The sequence below is a fragment of the Sphaerodactylus townsendi genome, linkage group LG09 (genome assembly GCF_021028975.2).
Source record: "Sphaerodactylus townsendi isolate TG3544 linkage group LG09, MPM_Stown_v2.3, whole genome shotgun sequence".
Classification (NCBI taxonomy): domain Eukaryota; kingdom Metazoa; phylum Chordata; class Lepidosauria; order Squamata; family Sphaerodactylidae; genus Sphaerodactylus; species Sphaerodactylus townsendi.
In genome coordinates, this window is record NC_059433.1 from 3,266,767 (window position 1) to 3,280,955 (window position 14,189).

At 45.3% G+C, this 14,189-nt stretch overlaps 1 protein-coding gene across 7 annotated transcripts in view; it reads left to right on the forward strand.

The window, feature by feature from the left end:
* Window positions 1–14,189, forward strand: part of TRIO (trio Rho guanine nucleotide exchange factor) — a 312,768-nt gene that overhangs the window by 234,669 nt on the left and 63,910 nt on the right. For all 7 annotated transcript variants that reach the window (XR_007245439.1, XM_048507596.1, XM_048507598.1 and 4 more), the window contains exon 34: window positions 1,284–1,527. Coding sequence is in view for 6 of the 7 variants with exons in the window: in XM_048507596.1 (XP_048363553.1) it covers window positions 1,284–1,527 (244 nt within the window). In the remaining variant the exon portion in view is untranslated. The remainder of the gene's footprint in view (window positions 1–1,283; window positions 1,528–14,189) is intronic.

Below are 14,189 nucleotides of genomic sequence, written 5' to 3' on the forward strand. Positions count from 1 at the left end.
AAAGTCTGGTAGCTGTGTGTGTGTGTGTGTGTGTGTGTGTGTGTGTGTGTGTGTGTGTGTGTGTGTGTGTGTTTGTTCTTACACTTTGGAAATTAAGCTGAGGTGCAAGCACTAAGTGTTTGAGCATTTAATGTGACGATATTATTTAATCAAAATTTAGGAACAGCCCATTAATTTTGTTTCTTCTCAATAACCTGTGTAACATGGATACCATCACGTCTGCATCTGAATTAGCCACAGTAGGAGTTACAGTTGTGGCTTGCATTTGCAAAGGAGCCTGTGACTATGGGGACTTGGTTAGCTGTGGCTTCACTGCCATGAGAGGAGGCGGTCCTGAAAGGTAGCCTTGTCCGTGAAACTCATGGCTTTCAAAACATTGCTTTCAAAACCTGGATAGCTTTAAAAAGGGCTTGGACAGATTTATGGAGGCGAAGCCGATCTATGGCTCCCAATCTTGATCCTCCTTGATCTCAGATTGCAAATGCCTAAGCAGACCAGGTGCTCGGGAGCAGCATCAGAAGGCCATTGCTTTCACCTCCTGCATGTGAGCTCCCAAAGGCACCTGGTGGGCCACTGCGAGTAGCAGAGTGCTGGACTAGATGGACTCTGGTCTGATCCAGCTGGCTTGTTCTTATGTTCTTATGAGGACACCCCCATTGATAGGTCAGTGGAAGAATGTCATGATGCTCTCTCATAGCGCACAGCAGACCCTTTTGCTTGGCACCCAGGGCCAGATGTCCACACAAGCCGCTGAGGCGCTGATGGCACTGCTGGAGCCAAAGGAGGTAACAGGCTTGGCTCCATTCCAAGCATGTCTGGCCAAGTATGACCTTGGTGATCTGTCCATCCCCCCACCAACTATGCATTTTGTTTGCTAGTAAATGTCTTTTTTGCCCCTGAGCCATTAAAAATTGTCTACCGCCATACTAAAAGGTTATTTAATGGTAATTGGTGCATGGAATCTTTCCATCCCATATTATGTCTTAACATAGTAAAGTATACCAGAGGTGACTTTTCCATGTTGTTTTCACTTCGAGAGTTCTTGAAGTGTAAGCTGTCATTTCAGCAAGTTCAGGTTTTCACTGATAAATACTTGATCTTATCACATTGAATGTTCTCCGTACACATCCCTGCTCCTCAGAAAAGTTGGCCTGGTGGGATTGTCCGTGGGGCTTTGTCCTTACTGGCAGCCTTTGGGACTTGGCCAGTGGCCGGTCTCCCTGTCCCCCAGCATTCTGCAATCACAAGGCTTGAAATGTCTCCATCTGCTGATTCCCTTGCAGTTGTCCGGTGGGTGTGAGTTGACAGTGGTCATCCATGATTTCACGGCATGCAACAACAATGAACTGACAATCCGTCGTGGCCAGACAGTGGAGGTCTTAGAGAGGCCACATGACAAGCCTGACTGGTGCCTCGTCCGAACCACTGACCGGTCCCCGGCTGCGGAAGGGCTGGTCCCTTGTGGGTCTCTTTGCATCGCCCACTCCAGAAGCAGCATGGAGATGGAAGGCATCTTTAACCACAAAGGTAGGTGGACAAGCATTTAACTTGTCCGAACTTTTCCATGTTTGTGCGGTTCTTTAATAGATGTTGGGGAAAAATGAGGCACCAAGTGGAACTCCAGGCCACTATTCCTGTTAACGTTTCCATTGTTCCATTTCATTAAGCCTTGTCCGCTTTGTTCGGCTCGATGCAGCCTATTCAGAGATCTTCAACTGCAGCCTCTGGGTTGGCTCTCTGAATAATAATAATAATAATAATAATAATAATAATAATAATAATAATAATAATAATAATAATAATAATAATAATAATAATAATAATAATCCACGTGATCTTAGGTAGTTACTGTCATGTACAATGTGCTGGGTGGAGTTTCACGGTCTCTTCAAGGCGGGAGGAGCGCGTGACACTGCCAGGCACAGCCCTGAGGTTTTTGTGCTGTTTTTATAATGTAACCTGGGCACAGAATGCAGTAAAGTTATTTGATAACTACAATTATTTATAAGCTTTTTTCTTTCCCAGTATGAGGTACTAAATAAATGAACATTTTGAGAGAGGCTGGAGAATTACAAGCTAAAACATTGTGAGGTTCTCATGAAACTCCTGTTTGTACAAGCTGAATTGCATATCTTCATTTCAGTTTGCATGAGCAGAAGTTGCCACAGGTAGCTCTCAAGAGGCCCCTTTGCTTGATCCCTCTGCCCGGAGTTCATTCTCTGTCCCAGCTGTAAGAAACCAGAGCTGCGCATCTCCTCGTCCTCCAGTGTTGTTTCCTTTCTTAAAGTCCAGTGCCAAATGAGAGGCCAGTCCTGGCCCCGGCCCAAGTTCTCTGCCTGTGCCAGAAGGAGTACCATAGGGGGAAAACGCACTGGCGATGTGTGAAGCTGTGCAAAATGCAGAGAGTCTGCAGGCAGGAATAGTCAGCCGTCTGAAGAAGCCAAAAGAGAAGTCTGGGTCAGACAGTGTCCATGTTCTGTGTAATGTACGTGTCTCACTCTTTGTGAAAGTTTTCCCGAAAGGGAGAGTGAGGGCTGCTTTTACAACAAGTGCTGCTTTTACTTTCTTATTTTCTCAGCAGCGTCCTGGGCACACTTGTTTTTAAACTAGTTTTAAAAACTAATTCAGAGCAGACCTAGTAAATCACTTTGTTTACAAAATTTGGATTTTTAATTCTTTCTTGTCCTAAACTCTTGAGGGCCAAACTGTGGCACAATCTTAGTACTGGGGTTACGTGTGACAGAAACTGTGCTGTTAGAATGACTGCAGAGTATTGCCAAAGAGGCTCGCTGGGAACCACGCAGTCTTGGATTTAAGTCTGGCCTCTGTTGTGACTTAGTGGACGAGCCTTAGGCAAGCTGACTGAGGAAACCAGTGTTGAGGCAATGAAGCATATCAGGAAAGAAGCAGCTGAGAAGGTGTTGGGCAAGATCCTGCACAGGGGGAACTGCACGGAGACTTCTTTTGTTTCTGTCATCGTCTGCCGCAGCTCCGGGATGGCACTGAAGTGCGAACGATTTGCAATTCAGAGCAGTGTGTCCCACAGCTGGCTTTCTTCGCCGAGTGAGATTGGGCTTCACACGTGGTGTGACGGCTACCTTTGCTTCTGCCTCTCATTTCTGAATGCAGGGAGTCATGTGGAGGACGGGGCCAGAAATCACCCAAATATGGGCGATGCAGCAGTAGCCACAAAACTGGGTGGGATGAACATGTATGGTAGTTGTCTACCCTGTGTTCCCACCCAAGCAGTTCTGAAACCAGGAAGGGTGGTCAGGGCTCCCTGTATCCTGACTGCAGGGCAGGGTGGGGGAGCTGCCACAACGGGCCCCTCACAGAAGAACCTGGGGCTGTTCTCAGTGCTTCCGGTTGCTGTTTCTTAGCCTCGCTTGTGCTGCCCACATTTGGCCCTTTGAGGCGTCATCCTCACTTATCCCGCACTCTCTAACCAGCCTTAAATACCTCTGAGCCTAACTGCGCTAGCAGCCCACAGTGAAATTTTAATTGGAAATCCTCTCTGTCATTCAGCCCACAGAGGACTGTATCCCTGTTACAGGACAAAAGGGACTAGCTCCTTGTGTGCCCCTGTGGTGAGATGCCTGGGCAAACTGTGTGGCAGGCTGTGTTGTCATTTTGGCCCTTTCCCATTGCAGAGAAAAACTGATGGTTGATGAGTCTGGTGTACAGGAGGAAGCAGATTGATCAGTTGAGTTCCAGATTAGCGTTGTTGGTTTGTTTTGTGCCTACGTGACATCCAGAAATGCTGGTGCCGGGGAGAACTGTGCTCTGCGGGTGTTAATTTTGTCACTGTTATCCAAGGCCAGCAGGCCCAGGAGTTGGCCACTTTGTAAAATAATTTGCACAACTCACTGGTTTGATGTGTGGGTGTTTGAAATACTGCCATGGTATAAGACACCTTTAAAAATGAAGTAGTTTAAAAACCCTGATTAATCACAATTAGCAACACATTGTGGGCTTGCCTTGGTTGTGTCTCTCGCTGTGTTTGCATCAGTTTTGGCAAGATGGTTCAGGGCGTCAGAACTAGACCGGCAAAAGACCAGTGGAGTCATGAAGCCGGACGTCCAGCACGTGTGGGCCGCACCTGCAGGCTCCGGGTTCGGGTCATTGCCTCATGGGAGAGTTTGCGCTTCTTCACAACACTGCTGAGCACCTTGTAGCCAACTGAGTTGCTGAGACTTCATTCTGCCCCTGTCGAAAGGCCCTTCAGCAGATCAGAGCAGAGAAGATTGATCAGTTGGATGCATCTGGTGTGAAAAAAGCAGTGACCTGTGTAGTTAACGAACACTCGGAAAGAAAGGTCTAATGTGAACAGTTTGCATTCAGTTGCAGCTTCTGGCTAATCCAGTAAAAAGTGCTTTTGTTTGCAAAGCAAGAAGAAATAACATCCCAATTACTAAATGAAGTCATTTTCTGGCCCTTCCACTGTTTGTAAACTGGCTAATTTTTATCTCTGGGGTTGAGGGAATCATGCAAATGTCGGCTAAGAGGGCAAACGTGCTTTTAACCTAAGAAGCCAATTCCTACAGGGTGCAGCTGTACTAGCAGCTCTGGAACTGTGGGCACATTGTGAAGTAAATCTTAGTCTCCTTCCAGAATTCGCCTGGATAGCATATTTCCTTTACCCACCAGGCATCAACTGAGGTTCTCTTGTTGAGGGCAGAGCATGCCTTTCCTTTTTGGGCAGCTGCCAGGATGGCTCGGAAGCGTGGAGAAAGAGTAGATTGTAACCATTCTTGGTTGTTGAGTTCATGAGCAGGCACTCCCTAGTTCTCCCCACACGGGGAATGGGTGTCGTAAATGAAATTCCTGGTAATTTGTGTAACTTACTTTTAAATCCAGGGAATCAATTGTTGCAGGGTTATGTCAGAGCACTTGGGACTGGGTGGCCCTGTGTCCTAACAGAGAGAGTGATTTGACAGAATTCTGTTTGTATCGTGACAACACCAACAAATTGGGAATACTAAACTTGTCAGTTGCATGGTGAAATTAGATAAATTAGTCATTAGAACATCAGAGAAGTCCTGGTGGAATAACGGGCCACGGGTCCATCACCCTGCACCACACAAGGACCCACCAATTGCTGTGGAGAACCAGCCAACGGTGCCTTCTCCTGACATTCCCTCTTCGCACTGATATCCAGACTTTGCTGCCTCTGGGCATGGAGATTCCCTTTAGTGATTGTGGCCATCATTATGTCCCTACTGGCAAGAAACGCCACAATTTAATAAGTAGATCCCTTTCCTTAGTACCACAACACTTCCTGCGAACGACCACTTGGAGACCTGCTCTCCTCAGGGATCTGTGACCGCATGAGGAAGAACCTGCTGTGATCCCGTTTGTTCCGAATGTATATCTGTGCTCATTTCAGAAAGGAAGGGAAGGCCTGGTGGTACCATGCCAAGAGGTGTGGGGTCTCTGAGCCCAGTCTTCCCCTTCTTCCTGCAGTTGTTATCCAAAGAAAGTTTAGCCTCCCTTCTGAACCCTGAACTGATTATTGAGGGCAGAGCATTTGCAGCTTCTTGTGCTCAGCCAATACGGTGACAAATCCCTGTTCATGGCTCGTGTCTAATAACAGAGAATAACAACAACAGATGGAAGGGTGAATGCTTCACCCGTGGTGTTTGCATCTGGAGAAGGAGCTAGTGGACACTTTTATTTATGCAAAGATTGCCCTCTTTGATGGTACAGAGCTGGGTGTATCCCACCCTCTGGGTCCTTTGGCTCTTGTTACACCTACAAACCAGAACTTAAATTTCCCGTTAGCTAGTTAATCTTGCAGAAGTAGCCCTGTTATGCTTATCCTGCCGTGGTGTGTGCTGAGCCAAAACAAAGATCTTAATTTGGATCAGGTCCAATAGTAATGACCTAACGTTTTCTTACTGAACTCAGAATTGAGCTTGTAGCAGAATAGGATCTACAAACTGTTTACAAGTTTGAGCTTTTACAACTTCGATTAACAGTGTATTGCAGTGGTCCACTTGGTCACATGAATGGTGGGTAACTTTTTGTAATGCCTGCTCATGCTGGCTTCAGATATGTGGGGAGTTGCTCATTCTTCATTTACTACCCAGTTCCCCCACCCCCACCCCGCTCTCTGAGCCAGTGTCTGTCAGATGACTTCCCTCCACATACCCACTGGCGTTTTTTTGTTTGCTGTGGTTGCTGCATGTGAACCTGCCGGTTCCATTTCCATGTCGTTTCCATGGCTAATAGCTGCTGACAGTCCTCGCCCAATCTCCTTTAACCTCCTTCCTACGCAAGTGCTTTCTGTGTAGAGATCACAGTGGAAGTGATGTTTCACAATAGCGGAAATGCCGTTGAGGAATGACAGAATTGTGTCTCAAGTAGTTTGGAGCCATGAGAAGCCCTTGCGTGCGTTTGGGACTGCCGGACGACCCTTTCCCCGTGTGAATATATTGCAGAATCTCTTACCTTCTTTCTGTAGCCAATTTAAGATTAAGGTATTGCAACAAAGAATCCTTAATTCATTATTTAAAAATATGTAATTTCGAAGTGAATTTAATCCATTTCACACATCAGTTCATGATTTGGAGGCATGCTTAATCTTAGCTGACTGGAAGGCCCCAATGGTAGTTGGGCTGAATCCCTTATTTTCCACCATGCCTTTGATTACTGGCTGTGTGCGTGGCTGTCTCCTGAGCCAGGAAGGAAACAGAGCAGCCTAGCCAAGAATTATCTTGAACTTCCACTAGGCTAGTTACGGTAGAGCATAACCCCTCACATCTGGTTATTCCCACATGTGAGCCTGGAATCTGGAGCTGTGCTGGGGCAGTGAGTCAGAGGACAACATCATCCAAAGGGGGTTGCTGTGCCGGAGCTGGCGAAGGGGGCTTTTAAGAAGCGGGATTGTGCCCTTGGTCGGGAAGCTTTCCGTGGGGAAGGAAGGAGGAAAAGGACACACCCCGTGTGTGTGGAAACCCTCCTCAGGACTGCTCAGAGACTCGGCATTTGCAGCCCTTGCAGCTTAGCGTGTCCAACAGAGTGGATCGGATGGAGACCCTGGAATCTCTCCCTTTCCCATACTGTGGCAACGGGCAGCCAGGCAACTGTAAACACTGGATCCTGGACTTGGGTATGAAGGGCAGGGGCACCTACTGGGAGGAGGAAGGAGGTGTGTGTCTGTCAGGCAGAACAAAAGAAAGGGAGATTTATTTAAACTGGGAAGCCTACAAAAACTGCTGCCCACCCCAAATCCTATTTATATCCTATGGAACAGCAATGGGACAGCTGGCGTGCATGTATGGCCAGGACTGTCTAATGTTTATGTGCAGTAAAATAAAAAACCACATCCTGCTGATTGACATGGAATGAATGGGAATCAGGGAGGGAGGTGAGTTTGGATTTCACGATGTCCTTTGTTTATGTCGTGCTTTGAAAATCATTATCCAACATCAACAGTAACAACAGCAAACCCCTCCCAACATCCCAGTCTAGAGTTGTAAAATTTCTGGAAATTATGAATCCACTTGGGGGGTATTCCTTAGGAGGGAAATTTTGAGAATTTTTTTAAAAAATCAGTAAGTTTCTTATCAAATCTAAACGTATTTTTACTGCTTTAACAATTTCAAATGCATCATTTAAAGCTTAGCATGTAAAATGTATTTGGCATATTTATGGAATTTAAAATGCCTTAAGGTTTTTTTTACAAGAGAAATGGTAAATCTCTCCAGCACTAAAAAGGAGAGAGAGAAAGAGTGGCAGAGTTCTGAACCTTTTGTTTCCTTGGCAAAAATCATAATTTTTATCATTGAAAAGGTAAGAGAAGTACAAATTTGAATTGAAGTTTTAAAAAGTGTTGCACTTTAGAAAAGAAATGAATATTTGAACAGGAACAGTATCATGTAGTTTTGCTAGACTACCAGCATATTTAATTATCAAATTAAAGTTCATAACAATGAAAACCCGGAACACTTTCATAATTCATTATTATGCTTATTATAGGATATTAATTGTTGCCAAAATTATTCAGGAGCAAGCAGTAAACATGACTGTATGTTGCAAGTACAGTATATGTACCACAGATGACTTGACATAAAACTTTTCATGCTGTATAATTTGAATAAGTGTCTTAAATACATTTCACTTAGTCATACAACAGAGCAGACAGTTCGACTGTCACAATTCTTAGCATGTTCAGGAAAAGAAACTGATGTTCTGTTTACAGACTTGCGTTGTAGAGCCTGTATAAAAATAAATAATTAATTTAAAATCACCCTTGATAACTGGTCTTGCTTTCTGGCAAAACTACTGATTAGCCTTTAAGGATCTGTTTCTGGATACATTTCAAATGAAAGATTGAAGATCTGATAAACAGAAATGTCAGGGTTTTTGAAACTGAGTTCATCTTTTAACCTCTTTGTTATGGTATTTGATTAAATGTCTGTAGTTCTTTACTTATGTATCTCGATTGTAATCTAAAAGAATCTGCGCTGTTTTACTAAGAAGTAAAGCCCTCTGAGTTTACTTGCAAGTCGGCTTCCCCAGGGTTGTAGGATACTTTGAGAATCACTTTGAGTGGAGAACCTGTTGTGGTGTTTCCACTAGGAATGAACTGCTGTGATGTGAAGGGGGGATATAAATCCAAACTCCTCTTCCTCCACCCCCTTTGGAGTGGATTTAAAGGGAGGATCTGGGCTCCCTAGATTAAAAAAAAATTGAAAGTATTGTTGAAGGCTTTCAAGACCAGATACAACTGGTTGTTGTGGGTTTTACAGGCTGTGTATCTGTGACCTGGCAGATCTTGTTCCTAACGTTTCGCCTGCCTCTGTGGCTGGCATCTTCAGAGGTGTATCACAGAGAGAAGTCTGTTATAAGAGAAGTCTGGACACAGTGTATAACAGACTTCTCTCTGTGATACACCTCTGAAGATGCCAGCCACAGATGCAGGCAAAACATTAGGAACAAGATCTGCCAGGTCACAGATACACAGCCTGTAAAACCCACAACAACCAACATTGAAAGTGATGCTGTTTGGGGCAGGTGGGGGTTGATCTACCCTGAAACAACATCATTTTGTTTAAGCGAGGGATCCCAGATTCTCCCTTTAAGGTGGATTTAAAAGGAGAATCTGGGCTCTCTAGTTTAAACAACATTAAAAATGATGCTGTTTCAGGGTGGATTCCACCCCCCCCCTTCAAAAAATAGCATCACTTTCAATGTTGTTTAAACTAGGGAGCCCTGGGTGTGTTCAGATTTGTGTGTTGGGGCATGTTCTATAATGTGATGGTGACTTTGAGATGAGCTGTTTCAAAAAAGTTTGTTTGGTCTTGGTGGGGGAGGGTGGCCGCCCATATGGGGGGGGGGCAAAACTCAGAACCCCGGGCTCTATTTTCCCCAGCTACGCCTCTGGAGGGGCAGAAGCACTCTAGAAGCTCCTAAACTGTTTATCTCCACCAGAACTTTCTGTTCGGACCCCATGGCTGGCCTGTGCAAGTGCAGCCCTACTGCATGCATCGCACAGAAGACCACTCAAAGAACGATACAAGCAAATGCAACACTGTTGTCTCAGCCAGCAAAAAGCAAATATTGAGTGAGTTATTGTGGATGCATCAGAAACATTTTCATAAGAGGCACTTCCTCCCCCCGTGCTACAGCTGGCCCTGCATTTCGGATTGCTGGCTTTTAAATGACTTGATTCCCCAGTGAGTGTCTGTGTTCCATTACATCCTGTGGCATGCTGTGTTGGTCCAGAACCTACCCCTCTAGGGCCTTATCTATCTCATTTATAGTAGCAAATGTTTAATCTAATCTAATCTAACTCAAAGATTCTGTTTTGCTAAAGGTGGAGACATCACTAACAAAAAGGCCAGGAAGACCCCTCAGGGCAGAGAAGAAGAGATATGGCATAAATGTTATCAGTGCAGTGAGATGGGACACAGGAGTTAGAATTTCCCCAGATTCTGGTTCTGGTAGAACGAACAGCAGCACCTGCCAAAACTCTTCACACACACTATTATCAAAGTTCTATTTCACTGTCAATATTATCGCTCTCTCATTTTAAATGGAGGAGGATTATATTCTATCTCTGAATCTTATTTCCCAGAGTCAAACCAACTTAAGTTATTTCACTCCTTGATTTCTTCACTCTTTCAATACAACAGCAGCCTTGCTATTGGCAGATAAACGCTGAGGTCATTGAAAAAACATTTTGAATACCCAGTTAATGGTTGCTGAAATCTGTTACAACAACTCCATGAAGAGCTTTTAAATGCAAACAGAGCAATTGGAGTCATCAGAGTTTTAAATAAATGTTTCCTGTCTCTGGCCCTACTGGGAAACAACCATTTTAATAGCTCACACCCCTTGGGAATATGGGGAAAAAACATAAGAGGACAAGGGAACTGGAGGACCCCTTTTCTCCCCTAGCCAAAAAACAATCTAAAATGGAAGATTTCTTCCTTGTAAAAGAACATTCCTGCTCTCCAATAGTTTTGATCCTTTGGAGCACCTGGGAGCAGAGGACTTGCTTAGTTGGCAATGTGCAAATTCATCTAAGGAAGAGAAGGGGGGAATCCCCCCCCCCCCGCAGACAAATTCTCCTACTCTCTAGGAAGAATATGAAATGCTGCTGAGATAACTAAAATAGTAAACAACTATTGTCGAAGGCTTTCACGGCCGGAATCACTTGGGTGCTGTGTGGTTTCCGGGCTGTATGGCCGTGTTCTAGCAGCATTCTCTCCTGACATTTCGCCTGCATCTGTGGCTGGCATCTTCAGAGGATCCTCTGAAGATGCCAGCCACAGATGCAGGCGAAATGTCAGGAGAGAATGCTGCTAGAACACGGCCATACAGCCCGGAAACCACACAGCACCCAAGTAAACAACTACATTGTTGTTGTGCTCTATCCATGTTGTACACCGCCCTGAGCCCTTCGGGGGAGGGCGGTTTATAAACCCAAATAATAAATAATAATAAATAATAAATAAATAATAATTGCAAGGACAGTGGACACGATATGTGAAAGTTTAAACTTGCTCTGACAGAAGGTTGAAACAGTTTTGCAAGGCCCAGCTGTGTCATGGGCCAGCCTGTGGGCAGCTACCTGGACTCAGATACAGAACCTGCTAATGCTGGGCCCTCAGAAGTGGCTCCTCACGAGGAAGCAGAAGCTGACCACACAGCAGGCTTCTTGTGAGGAAGTTTAGGCAGCAGAGCCAGCTTCCAGCCCTTCCTCGCCTGACGCCACGCAGCTGAGAGAACCTGCCCAGTCCTCCATCGGCCCTGTGATGAGCCAGCTGTGCAAAGGAAGCAGAGGCAGCGGCTGCAGCTGCTGAATTAAAGGAAGTGTTCTCGTTTCTCTGCCAGGTCTGGCACAAGAGCAGAGGAAGACTAACTCCTTGCAGGATCTCTGCTGCAGCAATCAGGCCCTGCTTTGAGCTTGGCATTGCCTGGGTGCAGTGAGTGCCCTTCCTGCTGGATCTTCCAGGGCTCCCAGTCTGCTTGGATCTCTGTGCTTGGGCCCACGCCTGCATAGCGGACACCTGCCTGCAGCACAAGCTGTGTGCTGCTCTGACAATATCAATCCCACGCCAAATACTGTCATCAGATTAATTAGACTGAATCCAGTAAGTCCATCCAGCGGGGGGTTGTGATCCACAGAGAGGGACCACATTGCCAGCTCAAACAGCTCAAAGCAATAACTTTGCAGATGATACCAAATTAGGAGGAGTAGCTAATACCCTGAAGGACAGGGGCAGGATTGAAAATGATCTGGGCAGATTAGAGAGCTGGGCCAAAACTAACAACATGAATTTCAGCAGAGATAAATGTAAGATTCTATACTTAGGCAGAAATAACGAATGCACAGATATACAATAGGTGACACCTGGCATGAGAAAGGGATCTGAACAGGAGTCCGCAGTGTGATGCGGCAGCCAAGAAAGCCAGTGCAATTCTGGGATGCATCAATAGGAGTCTAGTGTCTAGATCGAAATAATTGCACCACTCTACTCTGCATTGGTCAGACCTCACCTAGAGTACTGTGTTCAGTTTTGAGCACTGCAATTTAAGAAGGATATTGACAAGCTGGAATGTGTCCAGAGGAGGGCAACCAAAATGGTAGAAGGTCTGGAGTCCACGCCCTACGAAGAGAGGCTTAGGGAGCTGAGGATGTTTAGTCTGGAAAAGTGAAGGTTAAGGGGGGACATGATAGCTATGTTTAAATATTTGAAGGGATGCCATGTCAAAGAGGGAGCCAGCCTCAAGGTGAAGGAAAAGAGATTCCACCTAAACATCAGGGAAAACCTCCTGACAGTAAGGGCTGTTGGACAGTGGAGCGCACAACCTCGGAGTGTGGTGGAGTCTCCTTTTTTGGAGGTTTTGGAAGAGAGGCTGGATGGCCATCCGTCAGGAATCAAGCATAATACAGTCTCTCCAGCACATGGTGGGGGAGGGGGAAGTCACCTTGAGCTAACCACAGGACATCACAGGTTTGACAAGTCCTATGAATTCCTTGTTTTAGTGGTGAGTACCAATAATTAGTATTGATAAATTTCAGGTCATATTTTGAAAACTGGAATTTTGGGGTAAAACTGAATAAAGCCAATACTCATTAACGTTTTTTACTTTTTTCCCCCAAATTTGGGAGGGGGGGTTTAAAAACCCAGACTACCGAAATTGGACTTGAGAAGCCACAGCTGCGAGAGCTGCAACTAAATGCTGTGCAGGATTGAGCTAAGCACACATTCGCCCCCCCCCCCCCGGTTTCCCAAGCCCCAGAGAACTTGGTAAGCAGCAACTGAACTCTGCATTATGCTGAGCTTAGCACAACATTCAGTTCTCTCCCCCCACCCTCCACTCCAAAAAGCAATGAAGCCGAATCATGTTCAGAGTTAATCACCCCAGGCTATTTGATGAGGATTGGGGGCGGGGGGTGGGGGTGGGGGTGATTTTTGGCAAATAACCAGCCCTAATTTGTTCCTATGTGTGCCTTGGCTGACATTGAGCTTAATCATTTTATGTGACAAAAATGATGGATTAAATCATAACACGATTGTCATAATGCAATCGTACAATTCTCCTCTGGGGCATAACTTTGGATAGATGTTCTTGCTTGGATCGCAGCCATTGGAATCTTTACAAGCTGCGCTAGGAGAGGAGCCCAGATTTATAGTACTCTTCTCAGTCAATAGGCAGATGAGCTTTAGAAATTGGTAAGAACTTGTAGAGCTCTTGTACCTTGGCTAGGCATCTTATTGGAAGTTAGAGCAGCATTTTAATTTCACAGCATTTTCCTGTGAGTTGCCTTAAACTAAGAGAGAGTAATTTAGGCCAAGCCTCTAAATAAGTTTCATCAGGACCATGAGGATTTGGATCGAGGCCACCTGGGCCCAAGTCTAGCCTTCCATCCATTAGCTTATGCTGCTGCAGGTCAGGAAGGCAAATGGCGCAAATGCATGTTCTCCATGTGCCAGGCAACGGCTGCTGAAAGCGAAGTCATCCTGTGTGTCCGTGGTGGAAATGAAAGGACAGCATAAGTCATATGAAGGGCCTGGGCCAAGCAAGAAGGGGGAGCTGTTCCCATTTTGCATAATAGCAAAATCCACGTTGACCAGTGTTGACCAAATCATAATGGTCAATCCTTATTGACACTGTAGCATGCACAGACCTGAAAAACATGCTCATCACATCTATAGAGTACTATACTTTTTACATGCGAGCCATTTAATGAGTACCTTTTTAATGCAGAGTGTACTTCAGGTTTGACATTGGCCAAATGTTTGGGGAGTAAGAATGCTTGTCCCCCACCTTGTGGAGCAGCCTACCTGAAGAAGTCAGAAAGGCTACCACTCCTGGTTTCTTGCAAACTATACAAGAGGACTTTTCTGTGCAGGTGACCAAGTTGCACTGTACTAAATTATTCACAAAGGTACTTATTTTTAGGGAGTATGATCTATAGTACTAGGTATCGCTTGCTATGGGATTTTCATCAGTAAATCTCTCCTGGTAATGCTTTGCTTCTGGTTGGTTCTGCAACCCTAATCCTATTTACTGATTGAAAGAACCATGCATGCTGTACGGAAATTCTTCTGTTCAAAGGGGGCTTTCATTGTTCCTGTAACCCTAAAACTGGATCAGGCTAAAATCATTCCACAACTTATATATGGAGTATATTCAAATCAGTACATGACAAATATAAAGATCTTGGGAAG